A 22952-nucleotide genomic window follows, 5' to 3' on the forward strand; every position below is an offset into this window, starting at 1 on the left:
GATGTTACTATAAATGGTGACTTTAAAATTTCTCACTTTCTAACTGTTGTGACTGATCCAGGGAAATTGAAAACTTAGAGACCTTCACACATTCACTGATTAATAATCTAATTGTTTCTTAATAGCTTCTCTTGACTTTTCTGTATACATTTTCATATTGTCCACAGATGATAATAATAACAGTTTTATTCCTTCCTTTCTAATCCTTCTCTCTCTCAATTATTGTTCCTACATGGCTGCACTGGCTGGGACCTCGTGCTACCAGTGACTATTCTGATCTCATTTACAATCTCAGATGAACAGTGTTAAACATTTCACCCTTAAGTATTAAATTCCTTTCTAGTTTTCCAGAACTTTTGTATTTATTGTTTGATGCTTCATTGGATCAATAGTTTTATCTGCAATTACTGAGATGATCATTTTCTCCTTCACTTATCTGGGGAAAGACATTATTTGATAGTCCAAAGTGAGAAGTTGTATTGGTCATTGTATATTGTTCTTTTCACAAATTGTGTGTATATGTGCATAAAGTATCTGTCATCTATCTATCTGACATCAATATTTTAGGACTTTGGCATCTACTTCCACATGTGATCATTCTACAGATTGTGTATTGTTTGTTTCTTTATTTTGGAACTGGGAACTGAATCCAGGGATGCTGTATTACTGACCTGCATCCTCAACACTTCCTGATTTTTATTTTGAGACAGGGTCTTGCTAAGTTGCCTGGGCTATTTTGTTAGGTTCATTTGCAAGGTAACCCACAAAACAAATTAGGCAGCAAAAGAGATTTATTTCTCCCCATTTCCTTATTTTGTCAGAATTTGAGAAAGATTCTTGTTTCTTCATTGTGTGGTGGAATGCACCAGCAAGTCTACCTGGGCCTGATGATTTATTTGTTGGAAGGAATTTAATGAAGGTACAATTTCTTTAATTGTTATCAAATTATTCATATTTTCTTTTTCATCTTATTTTAGATAGGTCACTATTTTCTAGAAAGTTTAATCCACATTTTTAAATGTATTGCTCTAAAGTTATTCATTATATGCTCTGATTTTTAGTGACTAAAATACCTACACAGAAATTTGCCTTTTTGTTTTTGCATTGATTTTCTGTGATTTCTTTTTGAAGACCTATATTTGATTTCATTAATCTTTTCGATTATACTCATGTTTTCTGTTTTACTACTTATTTATCTTTAGTATCTTGTTTAATTTTGATCTAACTTTTCTATAAAGATGTTTAGTAGATTAACTCTTCATTTTTATTTTCTTCAATAAATGTATTTGTCATAATTAGAAGTTAATTGCCAACTCATAATAGCTAAATTATGACATTATGGAATCAACCCAGATGCCCATCAATAGATGGATGGATTTAGAAATTGTGATATGTATATACAATGGAGTTCCTCCACTCAGCTATTAAAAAAGAATGAAATTATGGCATTTGTCGGTAAATGGATGGAAATATAGAATATCATGCTTAGTGAAATAAGTCAAGCTCAGAAACTCAAAGGTTGAATGTTTTGTCTCATATGCAGAAGCTAGAGTGAAATAAAGGAAAGGGGGAGAGAAGGATAGGATAACAAAGAATCAATCAAATACTAATTAATAGTGAAAGGAAGTCATGTTGAGTAGGGGAGGGAGACTGGAAAAGGGGAGATCATGAACTGAAATCAGTTTCCATTCCTGTATGAGTTTGGTGGGATGAACCCAACTGCTATGCATAACTGTAAAGCTCTAATTAAAAGAAGGATAAATTTTTTAAAAATTACCCTCAAAACACATCTTTATCCAAAACTTTTAGTTTTCTTCATAAGGTTCAAATCAGTTTCTCATTCCTATTTGTTTTCTTTCTCTTTAGATTTCCTTTTATATGAATCTTTTGGTAATGAATTCTCTCAGCTTTGTCAGAAAATATGTTGATTTCACCTTCATTCATTGTTAGCTTTTCAGTACTATAACAAATACCTGAGATAATGAACTTGTAAAAATAAAAGGTTTGTTTAGCTCACAGTGACAGTTCAAGATAAATTGCTCTGGTGCTTCAGGGCCTATGGTGGTGCCGCACAGCAGGGAGCAGGTGGGGAAGCAAGACCAGTTTCCTGATGGCAGGGAAATGAAAGAGGAAGAGGAAGAGGTCAGAGTCCCACAATCCCTTGCAGGGGCACCCACTGAGTGAGCTAAAACTAGGTCCCCAATCTCAATTGTGCCAAGGAGGGGACTAAGCCTTTAAAGCCTGGGCTTTTAAAAAGAGGACATTCCACACCCAAAGTATAGCATTCATGGAAAATCTGTTAGCTGCTCACGGATATCTGGTGTGGTAGTTATTTTCTTTTGGCTCTTTGGAGATATCATTCCGTGGTCTTCTGATTTTCACTGTTTTTGTTGTTACTTTTAGTCTAAGTCTATTACTCTATTGAAAGTAAGTGCTTTTTTTCACCCCACTCTAAAATCAAATATTTATCTCTTTGCCTTTGAGGGTCTCCAGTTTTATCATGATCTGTGTGAGTGAGGATTCTCCACTCCCTCTTCTGGTGTTGGCGTGCTCTTGAATTTCTGGATCAGCAACTTTGGCCAGTTTTGGAAAAAAATCTCAGGCATTATTTCTTTAAATATAACTTCCACTGAAACTGTTTTTTTCTCTCCCAACGGAATTGTGAATAAATATCTATTAGGCTTTTTTACTATACTTTGTCTTCTATTCTCTTTTTCGCCACTCTCCTTTTGTGTCTTCATGGCTCCTTCATGTTCATCTTTGAGTTGACATTTTTGGCTACTAAATTCATTCACTGGGTTAATGTATTTTTGTTTTATTTTTTGGTATTGGGAATTGAACCCAGGGGCACTTAACACTGAGCCACGTCCCCAACCCTTTATTTAGAGACAGGGTCTCGAAGAGTTGCTTAGAGCCTCCTAAGTTGCTGAGGATGGTTTTGAACTTGAGGTCCTCCTGCCTCAGCCTCCCTAGCTACTGGGGTTATAGGGGTGTGCCACAGTGCCTGGCAAGGGTTAAGGTATTTTTAGTTCTAGAATTTCTGTTTGGCTCTTTTTTTTAATAATTTGTGCCTTAAAAAAATAGATTCCAGTTTTTTGCTGAAATCTTATGTCTTTTATCCATAAACAAGTTAAACATAGCTATTTTAACATCTTTGTCTGATAATTCCAATTTCTAGACAAAAACCTGTGATTCTGATCATATTTGTAAAAAAATGAAATTTATTTCTCATTGTTCTGGGGGCCGGGAAGTCCAATAACAAGTTGCAGTAAGACTGACTCATTTTAAGATTCTTCTTTGGGCTTGTAGGCAGCCAGCATCTTGCTGTCATCACATGACCCTTCCTTGAGTGAGCACACAGACAAATCTGATGTCTTGTCTTATAAGGGCACTGACCCCATCACAGAGGTGCTGTGCTTATGATGTGATCTTAACCTGCTCACATCCCAGAGGTCCTGCCTCCTGACACCCTCACATGGGGGCTGGGTCTTCAATATATGAATTCTGGGATGGGACACAGCATTCAGGACACAAAAACTTGGTCCCTTGTGTGTGTATGTGCCTATGCATTAGCACAAATTGCAGAAATAATTTAAGATCTTTAGTTGGTATTATTTTCTTTCATGGAGAATTTTCTTTCTGCCAAGTGTCTAATGGACTAGCAATTAGGGATTCTCTGAAACTTTTTTTTTTCTTTTTTTTTTTACTGTCTACATGATATGAAGTGATACATGATATGAAGTTGGGTGAGAAGTGGCATGAGAGCTGGTTTACATCTGGCTCACTCTTATTTCAAGGGTGTAACGTGTAACTCTCCTAGATTTTGAAACCCCACACAGGAGTGGAGGTTTCATGAGGACTCTGTGGTTGGCCAACTTTATCTGCTTCTCTAAGACTCTCAAATGGCCTTGGTGGAAAAGCAGCCCCAAATGTTGGGCTCACCTCTCTGGACTTCCCTTGTGTCTTGGCCCTGTACCTTTTTGCTATCTTGTTACTTCTAACCTTTTTTTAGGTGGTTATTCTTCTGTGAAGTTTTTCTGGTGGTTATTCTTCTGTGAAGTTTTTCTAGTTGAACACAGAGATTTGAGTCAAATTTTTGGTCTGTCATACTTTGCCTTTTCGGGAATCTGGAAAAATCCCCCCATTCCAGATTTATACTTTCTCATGACTTCATTATCTTTACAAAACTATAATGTCCATTTTATCAGTCCTTCTTTTCCAAGCACATTCCAGAAAGTTCTATGTAAAGCACAAGACAAGCCTTTACTCTCTAGAGGACACTGTTCCTACCATTAGAAGTTTTCCTCTTGGTTCTAGAAGAGAAGTTAAGTCCTTGCCCTGTGTTAGGGGTGCAGAATGGTAATGCTGAACCAAAGTGGCCAGAGCAGTACAATAGGGGCCAGGGGAAGGAAAGGAGAGGTGGTAGGCATTCATCCCTTGAAAGTGTTGGGTACAAGGAAGTGCAGATTTATTTTTAGACAGGCTTCTGCAGCACTCTTCCCTTTCTGTGGCTCTTACCCTCTTTAGACAACATGCTTTGAAGGAGAAAAGAAGGAAAAGAGGTTATCTGGAAGAAGAAAGGACACATTACATACCTAATTTTACTAATTACCCTACAGTTGTTGACAGTTTAATTTTCAAGATGTTCTTTTCTTAGCCCTTCTGTCTCTTTTCCTCATTTTAATAAATAAGATACAGTCTCAGTTGCCCACCACTCATAAATTGGAAGTAGGAGAGCATGCTAAACTTTTAGAATCATTGGAGAAGTATTAAAACCAAAAGGTGCATAATTAGAGCTGCTTTTGCTAGTATATCCTGCACTAATAATCCAGGTTGAGTGCATGTTCACTTGAGTGACACTCCAGCATGGCAAAATAATGGAGCACTTACTATGTAAGATATGGCTGAGGGACATCGTAGGCATAGGATCAAGTGAGGTGCATGAACATTAGCTATGGTTAAGTGATGGGGTCAAAGTATTCATGTGAATTTTTATAGTCTTTCTTCATATTAACCTCTCGTGGTCTCCAGAATCCTCCTTCCCACTTTCCTTTATGGCAGACAAAGGCAAAATAGTTCACTGGAAGGACGGGAGTGTACAGAATGGAGTGAAGAAAGCTGAGAAAGGCGGGGGCAGGGGGAAGACCTAGAGAGTGAAAAATTTTAGTTTAGGAGGTTTTTGTTATAAAAGGATATAGATTAATGTGAGGTAAGGGTGATAATGATTTGCAAGATGCAAGTAAATCCCCAAATTCAATTTCTTTTTGACTATGTAAAGAAAAGAACTCCATTGATGGATGGATCACATCATTCTAACATTCATAAGGATTAAAATTACCTTTGGGACACCAATCATTTGTAGTGCCAGTGGAACTAAACAGTAGAAGAGTTCTCTGGATTCTGTAGCCATCAATGACCTGTGGAAATCTTTTGCCTAAATTCTTAGGTCCATGTTAGAGAAAACTGGATCTCAGCAAAACATTTTAAAAATAGTCCAACTAAACTGAATTTGCATTTTAAACCTTGGGATAGGCTCTCTCATAGAATGTATGTAAAGGGAGGTTGGCTTTTAAAATATAGCTGGAGTTGTGGTAAAATAAATCATTTCATGGGACATTAGAATTGATCATTTCTAAAGTTTCCATGATTCTGTGGTTTATCATTCCCTATTTAAGCCATAGGGACATGGTTTATACTTATCTAAGTCACATAACAGAATCTGTAATTCCTTACTAGTGAAAGAAAGTTCTAGAAATATAATCTTAACAGAATGGGGAAAGGGTCAGCACAATCCAATAGAAACAGGGACCACTGGATTACCTGGGCCTTTCTCATCAGTGGTTGCTTGTGCTGAGAAGGTTAGACTATTTTCTTAGCTAGTGGGTAGATTTCAAAGGTACAATTTACAGACCAAAGCATTTCTGCAACCTGTCCTTTCTCATCCATCTTGACTGTCCATGATTACAAGGGTGGTCCAGTGGCTGAAATTATGGTGGTTTAAAAAAAATGCCAGTGTCAAAATTTTCCTTGACAGTACATCTGTAACGACTAATAATGTTGTTTTGGGCTGACTCAGTTGCTTTGAAATTGCACTGCTCTGTTATGAGTAAATGAGAGGCAACCAATTACCTGTAAAATAACCGCACACACAGAGGAGAGTTTGATGAATTACAAATGAACTCTGCTGACACAACAGGGTGTAGAAACCTGTCCTGCTCTGATTTCCCATCAGAGTTGGGTGATTCGTGCATATTTTATGACATAACTCACTCAATTCCAGTTGGAACAAGGAGAGGACTTTCCCTATAGGTACACACACCGCTGCTGCTTTAAAATTAAATAGGAAACCTACCACCAGTGTGTCGAAGGCAGAAAATCCAAGTGTTACATGCCTGCATAAAGAATTACTGTGCTCCTGAAGATGGCAAGGTTAGGTAAGAAATGTAGATCCAATGTCATCTAATATGATTTAGAAAGAACCATCACAAAACCCTTCTCCCGGAAATCAGCCCAGTGTGTGGGGAGCCAATACATTAATTCACCTGGGCAGAGAGTAGATGCTGATTCCTGGAAGCACAGGCTTGGCAACCTCCTCAGGGATCTGTCAGGTGAGCAGGGAAGAGGCAGATACAGCTTCGTTCAGCAACCAGTGGACTGTGGACCTCTCTAGGCATAGCAAAGGCCGTGTCTGTTTTTCACTACTGCCCCAGAAACTGCGATTCAAAGTCATTTTCTGGTAGGCAGGGATCTAGAGAGTGGCTAAAATGCCAAAACCTACTGCCAGGTTATATGGGAAGGCAGAGAGAATTCCCCTAACAGCTGATGTTTGTTTCTTGATGGCTTCAAGAGGCTGAGGAGAGAGCTTATAGTTTTGGAATGTTCCTCTTTATGGTCGTAATGGCACTTGAGTCATCCTGAGGATTAATCTGGGTTCATACATAAAGAAGATACAGAACAGGGGTTTTTACTTATCTGAGTAGCTAGGTGTACCCAAAGCAAGCAGACAGCAGCTCTTTGCCTATTGTGGTTCTTTGTCCTATATAGGGATTCTTTGGTGCAGGTATTCATGATCTTCTCTATAGTCCTTTGGTTTGTAAGGTAGACTATGGGCGAGCAAGTGTTAAAAGCCAAACCTAAGAGCTGCTCAGCCTAGAGACCAAGTGTACCCCTGGGGAGGCAGTGAGCTGCGGTGCCCACTACACACCTGGTGACAAAATGATGACCCAGTAGTTCTAGGGGGTTGACTCTTTGGTGTCCCCCATGCACTCTGTATTCTCCATATGCCTAATTAAAGAAAAGGAAATACTGGCTCAGTGGTTGGAGTAGTCTGGAGTTCTCTTGCTCATGGTTTCAATTCCAGCCTCCACTACTATTTCTCCAAAGACAGGAATCATATGCCTGTTTAATTTTAGGTTTCCTACACTAATCTCTGAGTAGGTTTTTCTCTTTTTATCCTTCTGAATAGCTCAAGTGGAGAGTCTTCAGTTGGTGCTGAAATTAAATGCCTCTCTGAGAGTGGCCCGCCTCACTTTCTCACAAAGAGAAAATAAAGTTCAGTTCTGGTAAGTACCAGCAAACTGGGATTTTAACAGCACTGTTTTTTTAAAATTATATTCTCATGCATAACTTCTAATTAAAAGTAGTTCTTTCATCAAGGCTCAGATATACAGATTAAGATAAACGTACCCAAACTTAAAAAGTGACTCAAATAAATCAAAGTAAATGATGCCCTTGGTAGTCACAAGACAAGAAAAACCATGACAAAATAGAATACATGGAATTTGGGAACCCAAGGTCATATTTCTTGACCATGAGTTCAGATGGCAGAGAACAGAGGGAGGAGGACAGCCTAGTAGCAATCAGTAGAGTGAAGTCATTTGGGGGAAGCTGGGGCCATTTTGATTCCTGATATCTGGAGAGAGTGTGAAGGGAGGCAGGTGCTGCAGAGGGAGTTTTTAACAAGGCAAGGAAGGAGAAAGGGGAACCAGAGACCAATAGATAAGATGAAGAGCCTCAAAAGAAGTTTGCGGGGTCCTAGGAAGGGAGAAGGAACTGACTGGAAGAGGGAGCTCTTTGAGGTGGGCAGTACAAAGACTAGGAAAATGGTCTTTGGGTTGGACTGCCTGGGTTCACCATTTACCTTAGAATAATACTTAACATCACAGAGTCCTGGTTTTCTCATCACTTGCAGCACAGGATTATCACAGAATCTGTTTGTAAATTGTAAGAATTGGATTTTGTCATCTACATCGGGGCAGGCCCCATCCTGTCAGTTCCTATGCCTGCGAAAAATTGTGTGGTCTTGCAGAGTGAACACCAAGTCTTTGAACTTGCTCTGCCCAAGACTGACTTGCTCCTGAGGGTACAATCAGGAAAGCTGGGAGAGGGCAAGTTGATCTGAATTTCAGATAAAAAATGGACTTTTTTTTTTACATCTATGTATGTCCAAATATTGATCTATTTAGTAACAAATGTCAGTAGTTCCATGAACCATATAACACTGTATAAAAATTCAGTGTGTAGATGGTGGGCTGTCAAAGAAGCAAGAGGACTAACCCAAGGACAATTTTCTGTCTCCCTTTGTCTCTAGAGGATCATATATTCAGTCCCATTGTATCATAGATCATGGTGATATTCTTCGTAAAATTTAAGGACCCTAAGTTTAAGTCCCTGGTCTCCAAGGTTCTAACTATATGCTACTGCATTTCAGTCTGATTCTCATAGTTGGCTGCTCAGGAGGTCATTAGCCTGGTCTGTAAACAACACCCTTAAGGAGAGATACAAGTATCAGTGAATTCAAAAATCCACAGGCAGGCTGGCAATAGTTTGAATGATTTCTTAGGGTGAATATCTTTCTGGCAAGACTCACAAGCAAATGGATTTACCTGAAAGACAGGAGATGTCAGGCCTCAAGGCAAGACAGAAGCAAAATCAGGTTGTAAGTTTAAATCTCCTTAAAGCATCTAGAAAATGCATTCAGATATAGACCCTTACAATTCAGCAAGCCCCAGGAAAAACCTAGAGCTTTCTTGCCTCTTCCCGAAAATACCCATTGCATAGGAAACTCAGAAAACAATTTCAACCCGGAAAGTGAAGCCTGAAGATCTGTGACCCCCATTTGAACAGGGCACTCCAAAATGACATGCTCTCCTGCAGAGGAGAAATTCTGAGAGGAGAAGAGAATAGAAAGTGGTTTGTGGTCATGCCCATAGACCAAAGTTCATTTTATTGGTCCTTTATTTTTTTTAAGAAAGAGAAGATGAACAGTGGAAAAGGTTAAAAATAATATATGAAAGACAGCTTCTGCTACACCATGCTCTGTCCCTTCAGGCAACTAAGTGCAGAGCTGACGCACAGATGACATGGAGAATGAAATGAGCTTTCTAGATGCAAGTTTCTGAGCATCCACAATTGCATAGTACGGGGCGGGGGAGGTGAGGTACTCTGGGGTCTCTAAGTAATTAAAGTACTTTGAGAAGGGGATAGGGGAGAGGAAGGACAAGAAATGCACATAGATGTTAAAGCATCTAACAGAACTTACATTTCGAAATGAAAACAGAGGTCCCCTCTTACATGTGGGAGTTATTTTCCAGTACCCCCAAGCAGATGCCTAAAGCCTGAGATAAGAACAAACCCTATATATACTATGCTTTTCCTCTGCATATGTGCCTATGATAGTTTAATGTATAAATCAGCTACATTAAGGGATTAACAATAACAAATAAAACAATTATAACAGTACATTATAATAAAAATTATGTGAGCTCTCTCAAAATACCTTATTGTACTGGACTTGCGATGAGACTTAAAGGAAGCACTCTTCGGCTTCAGACCATTATTAAATAAAGGGTCACTTTAAAATAAACATTGTGATCCCAGTTTTTCTGGCAACCGAGATAGCTATGATATGACTAACAGAAAGGTAGTGTATACTGTGTGGATAAGTTAGACAGAAATGATTTTTGTCATGATGGAGATGAAACAGGAGGGCATACAATGTAAAACTTATGATTTGCTTATTTCTGTAATTTTCCATTTAATATATTTGAACTGCAGTTGAGAGAGGGTAACTAAAACTAGGGAAAGCAAAGCCCTGGGTAAGGTATAACGAATTGTTTTCTAGCCAAAATCATGATCCCTAAGTGGTTGGCAAAATTTTATATGATTCAATTCTTACCAGTATTTGTTCATTAATTTTGTTTCAAATTTGTATCTGATCTGCTTCAGCAACACATTTATAAACAGGCCAGATGAAGAGGCATCTAATTCTAACTTAGAAGTACTGATTCTAAAAAGGAAAAAGAACTATTTAAAATAAAGGATCTGAGGTCCATAATCCCTAAAGATGTGTATTAAAATACAGGACAGTCAGTGGTAGTACACTCCTGTAATCCCAGTGACTCAGGAAGCTAAGGCAGGAGAATCACAAGTTAGAGGCTGGCTTCAGCAACAATGGGAGACTCTGTCTCAAAATAAAAAGGACTGGGTATGTTGCTCAGTGGTAAAGCAATCCTGAGTTCAGTCCCCAGTACTAAAGTAAAATGCAGGACAGCCAGTTAAATTTGAATTTCAGATAAACAGTGAAGAATTTTTCACTCTAGTCCAAATGCTGTATGGCAATCCTATAGATGAACAAACTTCAGAAGAATGTATGAAATCCATTGTATAAAATTTTTAGTTTAAGCATGTATTCTCAACAGGAGATTGCAGCTTTCTATCACTGGCTTCATCTCTCAACAGTTAAACATGATTAATGCAAACTCCTAATAAGCCCTAACTTTTCCCTGTAGCCTGAGCTTCCTAGCAGCCAAAGAAAAACAGGAACATAACCATGAATTTACTAAATAGGAGCAGCAGAAGAAGGTGTGAAAGGAGTACACCAGGGTGTGGCTGAAATGGTAGGAAGGCAGAGAAAGCTAGCTTGGAAGCCTAGCACAGGGACAAAAAATCTGGGACATAAGCCTGAGGGCACTGCCACATCCTTAGAGGGTTTTGACCTCTCACACAGTCAGGTCTGCTTTATCAACCATCTGTTGTGTGGATGTTGGACTGGAGAGGAGCAGCCCTGGAGGAGAGGCTGGAAGAGGTGGAGGGTGTTGGAGGAGCTGGAAATAAATTCCTCTTCAACTTTTACGTCTTTTGCAGCCACCCCTAAAGATCTTGGTGAAGCTGCTTATCTTTGTCCCCATTTCCAGACGGGAGATTCTTCCTGAGGAGGGTTTACCTGTCATTGAAAGTAGACCCTCAGTGCTGCGGCTTCCGCTGCCATTTCCTCCTCTGATCGCCACGAGGCTGGGGAGTCTTCTTTTTCTTTGTCATGTTTCTGGAGCTTTGGAGAGAAAATGGGACTGGCTCATTAATGGGTTCTTGGGATCGTAACAGTGGTCTACTTCCCACTTTGGATATCGCCCTTGCTGCTCTGCCACTGTGACTTATTTTTTAAATGGACATCTTTCTTTCTCTTTCTCTTCCTCCCTACTCTCAGGGGATCAGTTTTACCTTTCTTCCCCGTCCTAGGCAGAGTCATCTGTCCTTGAGTACATACCCACCACAGGAACAAGTAATCTAGACTTTGGGGATGGCACCAGAAGATCTCAGAAATGACTATCTCTCAAATTAACAAGTGAATGACAACTCTAAATAGAAAATACATGGAATGTAGCCTTTGAGTGACCTCTTTAAAAGCCCCCTGTTCCTGCTGATGGGCAGGAATCACAGCCTCTGGGACAGGAGTCCCCTGTGTTTCTCCTTTACTAGCAAAGCAATAAAGCTGCTTTTTCCTTTTTCTCAAAGCCATGTCCTCATTATTGGATTGGCATCAGGGACAAAGGACCGAGCTTTTGGCAACAGGATTTCACTGAATAAATATTGGGAGGACTGAGTAGAATTTGCAGATTAGCTGCTGGTAGGTGTGTGTGTCTTAATTATGTTAATTGCCAAAATTTGAAAATAAGGAGGCTGTACACATGAATCCACATTTCCAGCTTCTCTAACAAAATGAGATTAGGTAACATGGTGGCCTTCTGCTACCTTGCAATTGTCTGCTGTGGCTGGGAGTGTTGGTGACAGAGGAGTGGGGTGGCTGGTTGTTGGGGATCCATTCTGCCAGTCACAGTCCCCCGACTCTGGCTTTCTTTGGCGTGGCGGGTATCATTCATTCCTTTCACTTCCCAGAGTCTGAAGCTATGGGTGTGCCACCTACCATGCGCACTCCCCCAGGCTGGCCTGTGGTCTACCTACCACACTCTTCTGTTTCTTCTCTCATATATAAGCCCTGAGTACTTGTTCTGTGAAACAAAATTGTCCAAGCAAATTTATGATAACAATACGGGGACCCTCAGCACTGAGTAAGAAATGAGCATTTCCATCAAAAGAGGCTTTAAGCTGGCAAACAATAAAAGGAGTTAATGATAAAAGAATTTAAAATTTAACACTGGGTGTTATTCAATTATTTTGAAATCCTCCTCACATACCCATATTTATTTTTGATAAGTCTCATATAGGTCTCATGATTACATATAGAGTGAATAAAACTTCTCTTGGAGGTTTGCAGAACTCTTATTTTTTAGAAGAGCTCAATCCCCGCCCCAATCTCCTTTTGCAATTCAATTTTGTTATGTAAATTTGTTGTTCCTCCATGTGGTTCTATACATTCTAAAATGCTGAAGGTGTTCATTTCTCATAGTATTTTGTGTTAAGTCAATGGAGATGAATGACTTAATAGCAGAAATGATGTAAAGAACAGTTACTTTACTGTGCATTATTTCATTTAATCTTTAAAATAACCCATTAGGCAGGGGTGGGGGTCGTGGTTCAGTGGTAGCGTGCTTGCCTAACACGTGTGAGGCCCTCACCACCACATAAAAATAAAGGTATTATGTTCACCTACAACTAACAATGTGTGTATATTAAAAAAAAAACAAAAACAAAAACAAAAAAAACCATTATGCAGTTTTTACTTTTTTACCAAGGAGGAAACTAGACCTGAAGAAGTATCTTTGTGAAAAATCACCCAGGCAGTAATGGTAGGCATGAGGGTTGTTCCAACAACTTTTGCCTTATATATCCTGGAGGATCTACAAAAAGAATGAATAATTCCACAGATACTGAGGTAGGATAGGTGGAAAGGAGACATGGAGACAAGAGTGGCCAAGATTTACAGTTTACTTTCATGTAGATTAAAAGTTCAGATTTGTTATTTTATTCTTGAGGTTCTGGGGTTTGAACCCAAGGTGCTCTACCACCGAGCTACATCCCCAGCCCTTCTTATTTTATTTTGAGAAACGTTCTTCCTAAGTTGCTGAGGTCAGCCTCAAATTTGTGATCCTCCTGCCTTAGCCTCCCAAATTGCTGGGATCACTGGCATGCCCCTCCATGCTTGGCTGAAAGTCCAGAATTAAAGTTCACTTTCACACATGTTGATCACAACCATCACTGTTACAGCAATTATCAGACACTCACACGTCCATAAATGAGTTTCTTCCTGATCTGGACCTAAAATAGGTCTGAGAATGCCTTTGCTCAACAAGTACTTATTTTTGTGATTTATATTTGTAGGACCTGATGACTTCATCTATACATCATGCTGTGATCAAACCTTTAATGTTACCCCAATACAGGGCTTTTTATATTCACAAAGCAGAATGACAAAACCCTGGATAGATAGAAAATATTAGAGGGCTTTCAGCAAAAACAAAGAAGAAAGGAAAATGACCCCTAGTAGCAAAGGGCCAGGATGCTCAGTCGCCAACACAAAGGAGAACCAATGACACCCATCTTGTCTGTGCTATAAATCTTATGAGTGTAAACACACCTATCTAACGCGGCTAGTATGTTCCTGCCCGGCACCTGCACTCTACTCTCATTGTGAGTGTGTATTTCTGTCTTTTTCTGAAGTCAATCTGTGACTCACTTTGACCCATCATTAAATTCCTGACCACATCAAGGACACTCACAGCCTGAATGGAGGTCCACCTCCCTTTTGGGGGATCTCCTGAGGACCTCTGTTCTGATGACAATACTGTCCCACTCCTCCACTTGTATTCACACCAAAATCAGATCCTTTGCACATAATCTTGTCAACTCAGCAAAAAGATTCTCAAATAATAGAGTTGGTATCTCACGCCCGAAACACTCTAAAACTAACCCAGAGACCCCACCCTGGGAGCTCCTGGCAGATGGAGAAGTTTTTCCATTTATTTCAGGGCAAACTTTGATACAGAAGGCAAAACAGTGAGAGAAAGACAGCCTGGCTCTCCAGCTGAGCTCCATTTCCACACTAAGTCAGAGCCTAAATGAGGTTCATTAGCATATAACTGGGCCACAAATATGTTTATGAGGGTCATGGATCTTCCTTTCAGAATTTGGCTGCCAGCACACTGGTTTTACATTTTTGCCACATAGATTTAATTCTCCTTAGTGGAAGAAAACCACATTAAGAAGTTATTTCCTTCCTCGCAGAGGCAGCGATGACGCAGTTGCTACAGGCTAGTCAAGCGGGATTGCTATTCCACTCAGGAGCTAATTTTCATTTCGATACTACCTTTAGGTCTGTTATAAATCCATCTTGTAACAATTCAATGGAATGACAGAGAACAAATGCAAAGCCTAGAAAATATGGTCTTCCCACTTGTGGTACAGCCACGGGAAGACACAGAAATCCAGCATTAAGGGGCTTCAGCAAGTCCAATCAGACCAGATGAATCCAAATAATTTAGAGCCTGTGACAGCTAATGCCTTCCTGGTTATGGGGCGACCGTCTGTTGTCGTCATATGCCTTACAGATGGCAACATCGTGCCCACCCTTGGAAGCTGTTTACGGAAACTAGGAAATAAAACAAAAACTAATCATATTGGAAACCTCTGTTTTACATGGTTTTTAAAACTTAGGCGATTTCCCTCCTAAAGGCCCCAGATGGAAATATGTGGTTTTCTTTAGAACAGCCCAACCCCAGATGTCCACTAGAATCAACTAGGAAACTTGAAAATGTAAAACTCACCCCAGGGATTCTGATTTAATGGGCTTAGGGATTAAAAAAACATAAAGTTCTCCAGCAATTCCAAGGTACACTCACCGTTCAGAAGCACTGCAGAGGGGGAAGTAGGTATCTGTGTAGCTAGAATGCACACATGTGCAGAAATAGAATTGTCTCCTGTGTCCATGGGGGATTGGTTCCAGGACCTTCCCCTAGGATACCAATATCTTCAGTTGCTCAAGTCCCTTATATAAAATGGCAGAGTGTTTGCATATAGCCTAGGTCCATCCTCCAGGATACATCAAATCATCTTTAGATAAGTTATAATGCCAAATACAAGGTTAAAAAATGTTGTCATAATATTGCATTTGTTGTTTAAGGGCTAAAGACAAGAAAAATGTCTGCATGTTTTTATCTGCATGTTTACTATCCCCAGAGATGGGGAACCATGGATATGAAGAACTCACTGTAATGCATTTGTCTTTGTCTATTGCTGTGACCCTTTGAACTGTATCAGATCTGTCATTCACAAACCAAGTTGCAAAACTGCTATTTCTTCTGTTTACTTTAGGTCAAAGGGAGGGCTGGGCTAGAGGCTTTTGATGCTTAATGTGTTGACCAGGAACCAGGCGCAGTGGAGCATGCCTGTAATCCCAGAGACTTGGGATGCTAAAGCAGGAAAATGGCAAGTTCAAAGCTAGTCTCAGCAACTTAGCAAGGCAACTCAGTGAGATCCTGTCTCTAAATAAAATATAAAAAACGACTGGGGATATGCTCAGTGGTTGAGCGTTCCCGGGTTCAATCCCTGTACCAAAACAAACAAAATGAAAAAGATACTGCCAGGTCAGGAGCCTTTGAATGAGTCTGTAGTCTCAGGAAAGGGGAATCTGGGGAAGGCTCTGGTGGGCAAGACTTGTGTCCTAGACAATCCCCTCTGGTGACTAGGAAATTAAACCTTAGGATAAAGTTCCACTTCCTGTAAGCAAACTTAGAACCTGAAGCTACAACCCATTGCCTAACAGAGAAACCTTACGTATCTTAAACTGTAGCTTATGCAAAAGGCACTGTTTGCCTTGGGTGAGCTTTCACCAAGCATTTCACTTCAGATGAACTTTTGGGATTACTTTAGATTGACAGAAGGAAACGGTAGAGATCAGTTATTAATGTAACAGTTAGTTAATCTGTACCTGCAGTGCCAGGGGGCACTTACCTGGAGAGGACAGACAGCAGGTGGTTGATTTTTAGTGACATGGGATTACCAAATGGAAAGGGTTCTGGGCAGGCCTTACCTGCTTAGAAAGGCTTTTGAGAGTCACCTTGATCTCACAAAGGCACTGATAAAAGAGTGAGAGGGGAGGGACTCATCTAAGGATTAGCCAACTTCATGGGTCTCCCCTTGAATGATGAGAAGAGCAAGTTCCTTAACCTCCTTGTGCCTCAGTTTCCCTCTCTGTCAAATGGAAGCAGTAAGAGTTGTAAGCAGTGATGTTCCCGACACATAAAGTGGTACTAAGTGTTTGCTGGTGCCTCTAGATCCTACCATCATTATTATTATTTTTAGGCTAGATACACTGTCTCCACAACAGTGACCACTGACCACCTCACAGAACTCATTTTTAGGAGTACTTTCATGGTTCTAAAGAGATCTATATCTTTTGGACCTGAATACCCTCTGGAAGAATGAAATGTGAGAGTTCAAATCTGTACCAATTAATTCTAATAAACCATTCAGTCTGAGAAGGACATTTAGCTAAAATGACTCATGATGATCCCAAGCTCCCAGGGTTGTCCTGAGAAGTGAAGAAGGTGTTAATGGAAGCTTCTCTCAGGTGAAAGTTAAGGTCCTACAGTAAAAATATGTGGTGGAGATCAAAGGCAATCAAAATTACCCTGGGAGCATGGTTGCCAACTTTAGCAAACAAGAATACACGACACTCAGTTCTTCTTATGAGTTTATGTCTCTGTCTCATACATTACTGGGGACATACTTACTAAAAAAGTTTTGGTGTTTATCTGAAGTTCAAATTTAATTGGGCTTCCTAGATTTTATTGGATAACCAGAACTAGAAAACCCCTTAGAAAGCAGTCCCAGAAAGTACTTGGGTTGTTTTTGGTAAAAAAATTTTTTCCCCAGTATTGACTGTTAGGTGGGTTTGTAAACAACGCAAGGAGACTGTCCAAAGAAATCAAGTTCAATACTAACATTTTGTGTCCTCTAGGACTTATTGTTATTACTACTGTATGGAATGCAGCACAGATCACCAGGATTATTTTAATTCCCTAGTATGCCAATTCTAAGATGCATACTTTTTCATGTTTTAACATCTCTGAAATGAAAACACGTCCTATAACCAATACTGTGTCATAATTTGATTGGCAGTGTTTTTCTTTCTTAGTAGTACATAAAATAACAGCACTCCTTTCAACTGACAGTGTCTAGGATTCAATGCAGTAGATTTCTACATCTCTCCTCCCTGCATTAAGTCACAGAAGATAAATGTGACTCAGCTCACTGGGAAAATGCTCAGTACCAAGGGACATACTATGTAATATACACTGCTTTCCTTCTGATGCAACCAGAGTTGAAACTGTTCTCATAGATGGTTTGTTCTTTGGAAGAAAGGACACGCTGAAGTGACCAAGTTTGCAAAAACTTGGTCTTATTCACATTCAACAGACTGAAGTCTGAGATGGTACCTCCAAGTGAATGCTACTATACAGTTCTGAAAAGAGGTTTCTTTTAAAAATGCATCTGCAGTCATCCTGCTTTATCTGTTTGAACTGATTTTTTGGAGAAGGTGGTGTTAACAGGATTTCTGATTGAAGTACTGATGTGTGTCGATTTGACTGTGTTTCCTCCTGTGCATGGAGTGTGTTAGCACACCATGTACGGGGTCATGATTAATTCCCTGATGTAATGCACAAGCTGTCTTGGCTATCGATGTTTTTATAGCTCTGAAATGGAATACAGGAGGAGGAATGATTCACAATAATTTAAATGCTTTTCAGAATTTGGAACTAACCTGTAGTAAACGTCAAAATGCCTTCAAAAGGGGGTAAGCCAATTTAATGATCTTCTTAAAAAAGCGAATGGCTTAATATGAATTTGGGTGTTGTTATAAAATACTTCATTATTATCAGTTTTATAAAACAATATATAGAACAGAGAGCTTATAGGTTGACCATTCTGTTTACATAGCTGAGATAAATAAATTCTGGAAAATAAGTTCATTGAATAGGGAAGTAAATACTTAATTTTTAAAGATCAGATTTGCTGTTACTACTTTGAACTCAACTAACCAACATTTATGGAGCACGTGATATATTCTAGGCTCTGTGCTAGGTCTTAAAGGAGAGGTTTTGATTAAGAAGTCAAAAATCTTTGTCTTCTGGGGTTTTACCACTTGATAAGGCAGGCAGATTCATACATACATAATTTAATGAATCACACTGGCATACAGTGCTAGACTGGAAATTCCATCAAGGTGTTCCTGGAATATCTGGGAGAGAGGGGAAATGATTCTCGCTGGAATGAGGGTCTGGGGTTGACATAAAAGTCACAGATGTAGACTGGGCTTAAAGATGGCGGTGGGATATTGAGAAATGGCCTGTTAAGTAGCAGGAACAGCTGCGGCAAACACACCCTGGGTCAGATCTGCAACGGTGCCCAGGGCTGACTTCTCCCAACTAACCACAGCACTTTTTCCTGGTACATGCTGACATGGTGTTCTCTGCAGCTACTCACTATGGGTCAGGGTTGTCAACAAAGCAGAACTTTAGTTGCCATTTTGAGACAACTGATCATGGTCTCCAACACTACCCACGTAAAACTGCAACTGCCTCTGAATTCTGAGAGAAAGTTATTCCCTTTAAATTATCCTTCAAGCCTTCTGAAGGATCAAGAAGAAAGTCTCAGTGGGTGCTAAGTAGGTCCTTAATGTGGCACCAACCTGACTTCTAACAGGAAGACAATACTAGATCAAGATAAGTTCATATTATTTAGATCACATTTATTAAATTTATGGCAAGTCATCTCAGGTCTCCATTAAGGAAATTCAAGTTAAACAGAAGAGTCAATTTGAAAACTACATTAAATAAAACAATGTGCGAAATGCCCTGGAGGTAGGAGAAGGTAACCAGAGATATAGGGTTGAAGCATGGACATTTTAGCACTCGAGGGTGGCGGCTTCTATTGAACTGGACAGGAGAAAGCCTCAGAATTTATTTTTCTAACCTATGCTTGGAAATCAAAATAATTTCATATGGTAAGAGCTCTGAGGAAAAACAGTGGAATGATTTGCAGAGATGGTAGAGCTTCGGGTAGAGCAGGTTTTAATGGAAAGCCTTTTTGCTAAGAAGATACTGGAAGTGTCCAGAAGGAGAAGAAGTTCATTAAAGCCAGGAGGGAGAGTATTCCCAGCAGAGGGGAACAGAAAGCAGAGCACTTCAAGGACATGGGAAACTTGGTGGTTAAGTAACCAGCTGGAAGAATGAGGTGGGATGGCAGATCCCCTGTAGCATGTGGGTATGACTAAGGAGCCTGGGTTTGAGTTGTGGTACCATGAGAAGATACTGAAGAGATAAAAGCAGGAGAGTAAAAGGATTGGAGTCATTTCATAAAGAAGGTCATGGCTGGAGAAGAAATTAAAGGGGGAGCTGCTACTGCAACCATGGGACAAGAAGATGCCCTGTACACTAGCATGGTGGCTGGTGAGTGAGAAGGGCCTGCTTCCTCCCTGTGGATGGCCTTTCTCCTGAAGGTTTCTCCTGGCTGCTCTGAGCTAGAATGAACATCGCTCTGTTCCTACTTGCATCTCTTCAGTCATACACACACTCCCCAGAGTCTCTGAGAAGTTATTCAGGATCATTCTAACTGGCTCTGAGTTGTAGTTTATGATTTTCAATGCTTTTTCACACACACCCCCTTTCACTTCCTTTTGAGCATATGTCCTGCCAGACACTGAGCATCCTATTTCTATGTGCTAGACTGCTATCCATATAAACACCCACTTTAGACAATTTTTGTTTTGTTTCTTGTACCAGGGATTGAACCCAGAGACTCTTAACCACTGAGCCACATCCCCAGCCCCTTTCTCTCTTTTATTTAGAGACAGGGTCTCCCTGAGTTGCTTAGGGCCTCACTACATTGCTGAAGCTAATTTTGAACTCCCGATCCTCCTGCCTCAGCCTCCCCAGCTGCTGGGATTACAGGTGTGAGCCACCGTGCCCAGTTTGGACTTCTTTAAACAAATCACACCTTGCTTTAAATCTGAGCCAGCAAATGGTCTTGCTACCAACCTTCAGCGGTCACTTCTCCTTCCTTAGAACTCTTGGTTTATTCAAATATCTTATATTTGAAGTGTTCACTTCCTTTCTTATTATATTTCATGTGGGAGATGGTGTGAGCTGGAGCCTTTGACCAAATACTGGGGCCTTTAGGTGCAAATAAGTTACCTCTGGGTCTCTCCACTGTGAAGGTTCCAGTGCCCAGTTATTTGCATATTTATAGAGAGAAATTCAGGTAATCAACAGAGCATTCATCATGTGATTAGTTGCCAAAGCTTTGACTTAAGCATAACTTGCTGGAATAAAAGCAAGATTTTTAGTGCTGCCTGTGGGGCCAAAATGCTGAAATAAGCTTTTATATTAATTAGTAGCATCCTACTTTCAGGGAGTAGAGAGTGTTGATGTTTAAGAATTTGTAACCCCCCAAAGTATTTATCAACGAGAAAATCACAGCACTGGAAAATAAATATGCCAAACCACAGTACTATAACAGACCCCAATTGCTTCTCCAATTAAACATTAAAGTATCACATTGTCAAGCTGATCACAAAGCAGCAAATGAGACTCTGCCAGCCTCACAATTTGGACCAGAAATTAGTGAACTGCGAATGATCTGAGAGCATCCCACGCCCCCTAGAAAACCTGTACAAACCAGAATGGGCATTTCCATTTCCGGTTTGCTAGAGTACACACCTGCCATCAAAAAAAATCGCTTTAATTGATTGAACATGGAAGTTCATAGTTTTCTATGGCAAGCTTGTTAGAAGCAGCTCAGCAAAGAGCAACTACAGCTTCTGGTTCTGAGCAGAGTTGATTTCAATTAAAATATCAAAGGAGTCACTTCCTCTCAGGAAAGCAATCAGTGAGACTATCTCAGAATGCGTATCTCAGAAAAATAAAGCCAGACAGAACCTCCTGGACCTGCCACATTACTTCCTGGCTAGCTACCAATCAGAATGTTCTTATAACAAGACAACAGTTGAGGAACCAGGTTCCAGACCTGGGCTGTGAAGGTTCGTATGGGATCCACTGCATCTGAGAATCATCAGCATGACTGGCTGAAATGTAGATTTATTCTCAGGATGCCCATTGCTAACATATTCTGCTTACCCTACTACAATGAGCCTCATGTTTGTAAGGGATGTAACAGATCTCACCTAGCAACTGGGTTTGGCATTTCCAATGAAATTTCCATTATAGCAATAGCCAGACTACCAGGATTTGTTAGGGAAATTGACTGTACTCATTCAGAAGATTTTTGCTCTTCAAATAATAATAAGCCCTCAACAATCTCTAATTTGGGAAAAAGTCTTTCTGTCTAGCTCCCATGTATATGGTAGAAATGACTAAACTCCAGTAACATTCATCTTTGTGTCCTCGTGGCTTGCCAGGTCTGACCCCAGTGATTTTTCCATAAGCATTTGTTGACTGTGTTGCAAAATTGCATTTTCCTCCATGAGTCTTGCTCTTCAAGTTGCCCATTTCCTAGGAACTCCAATCATTCAACCAATATCACATGGCTAATTTGGAGCAGCATTTGTTTCTATTAAACACAGTTTGCCATCTTTCTGTGCACCCCTGGATCCTCTCTCTACATGCTTGGGAACTTTGGGTGAACATTTTTAAAAATATAGGTGGTCAAATAGCCTAGAAAAGTAAAGTTGCAATTGGGGAGTGACCCCCATGCTGTGCTCAAGATCCAGCTGGGGCATCTTATTTGAAGGGAAAATTGCATCTTCGGGCAGGTCTAAGTAAATAATTGCTGATCACCAACACTCCACTGCAGGCTCCATCATATCTGGGCCCTACTGGTTTGTTCAGTGGGGGGCAAATTGGTGAAGCCACAGAGACTAGAGAATTTTACCATTTTGATATCCTCAGGCCTTCTATTTCTAAAAACACACTCACTGGGAAATGAAATGAAACTCCTTCCTGAAAGTGAGGTTTGTGATGGAGCAAACTTTAGAGAAGGAAGCATTTATTCAAAAAGCAATTTCCTTGGCCAGTCATGTTCAGTAAGCCTTTTCCCCCCGTGTTTCAGATATTGGTGTTTGAGCAAGAGTGTTCTCCTTTAATCCCCGAGTGATGTCAACCTTCGGTACTCAGAACGAGGAATGGGGAAAGGCATAGGGCCAATTTCTGCTTTCCTTTGAATCTCCTGAACATTTCGTTTCAAATTTGCTGCTGCTACACATGGCTTCTTTTTTCAAAGGCACCTTATAGAGCCTGTGCAAGCACACTCCAGACAAGATAACTCTCCCCTGTGAAGGTGGAATGTTTACACTTCAGGAAGGTAAGCAAACATACATCCAAGCAAGGGGGACCCGCACATGACATAAAACTCATAATACACAAAAACAGACACAACTTTAGAATCCTTCTTAACACAATAGTCCAGGCAGCAGCAAGTAGATTCTCAAAATGAGACCCACTTGGAGAAGTTGACCTAGCTGGAAGCTTTGCACAATCCAGGTGCCCAAGCATTTGAAGCTTGTCTGTCTTCAGAAGTCCTTCCATTATTCAGTATTTATTAATATGCCTACCACATTGTATTCCACAGTGCAGTGGTAACAGGCTGGACAACATTTAGTGCCCTTGAGAGATGTACATTGTGGAGAAGGCAGGCAATGTCCAAGTACAGTTTTCCCTCCATATGCAAGGAGGATTGTTTCCAGGACCCCATCCACCAAC

At 40.2% G+C, this 22952-nt stretch overlaps 1 protein-coding gene across 15 annotated transcripts in view; it reads right to left on the reverse strand.

Moving 5' to 3' along the window:
* The window catches only part of FHIT (fragile histidine triad diadenosine triphosphatase), a 1508523-nt gene that overhangs the window by 14228 nt on the left and 1471343 nt on the right, over nt 1-22952 (reverse strand). For all 15 annotated transcript variants that reach the window (XM_079114457.1, XM_079114456.1, XM_079114463.1 and 12 more), the window contains one exon: nt 11225-11329. In XM_079114457.1, coding sequence (XP_078970583.1) covers nt 11228-11329 — 102 coding nt within the window. In that variant the 3' untranslated portion in view covers nt 11225-11227. The remainder of the gene's footprint in view (nt 1-11224; nt 11330-22952) is intronic.

The sequence above is a fragment of the Sciurus vulgaris genome (genome assembly GCF_902686455.1).
Source record: "Sciurus vulgaris genome assembly, chromosome: 16".
NCBI lineage: Eukaryota > Metazoa > Chordata > Mammalia > Rodentia > Sciuridae > Sciurus > Sciurus vulgaris.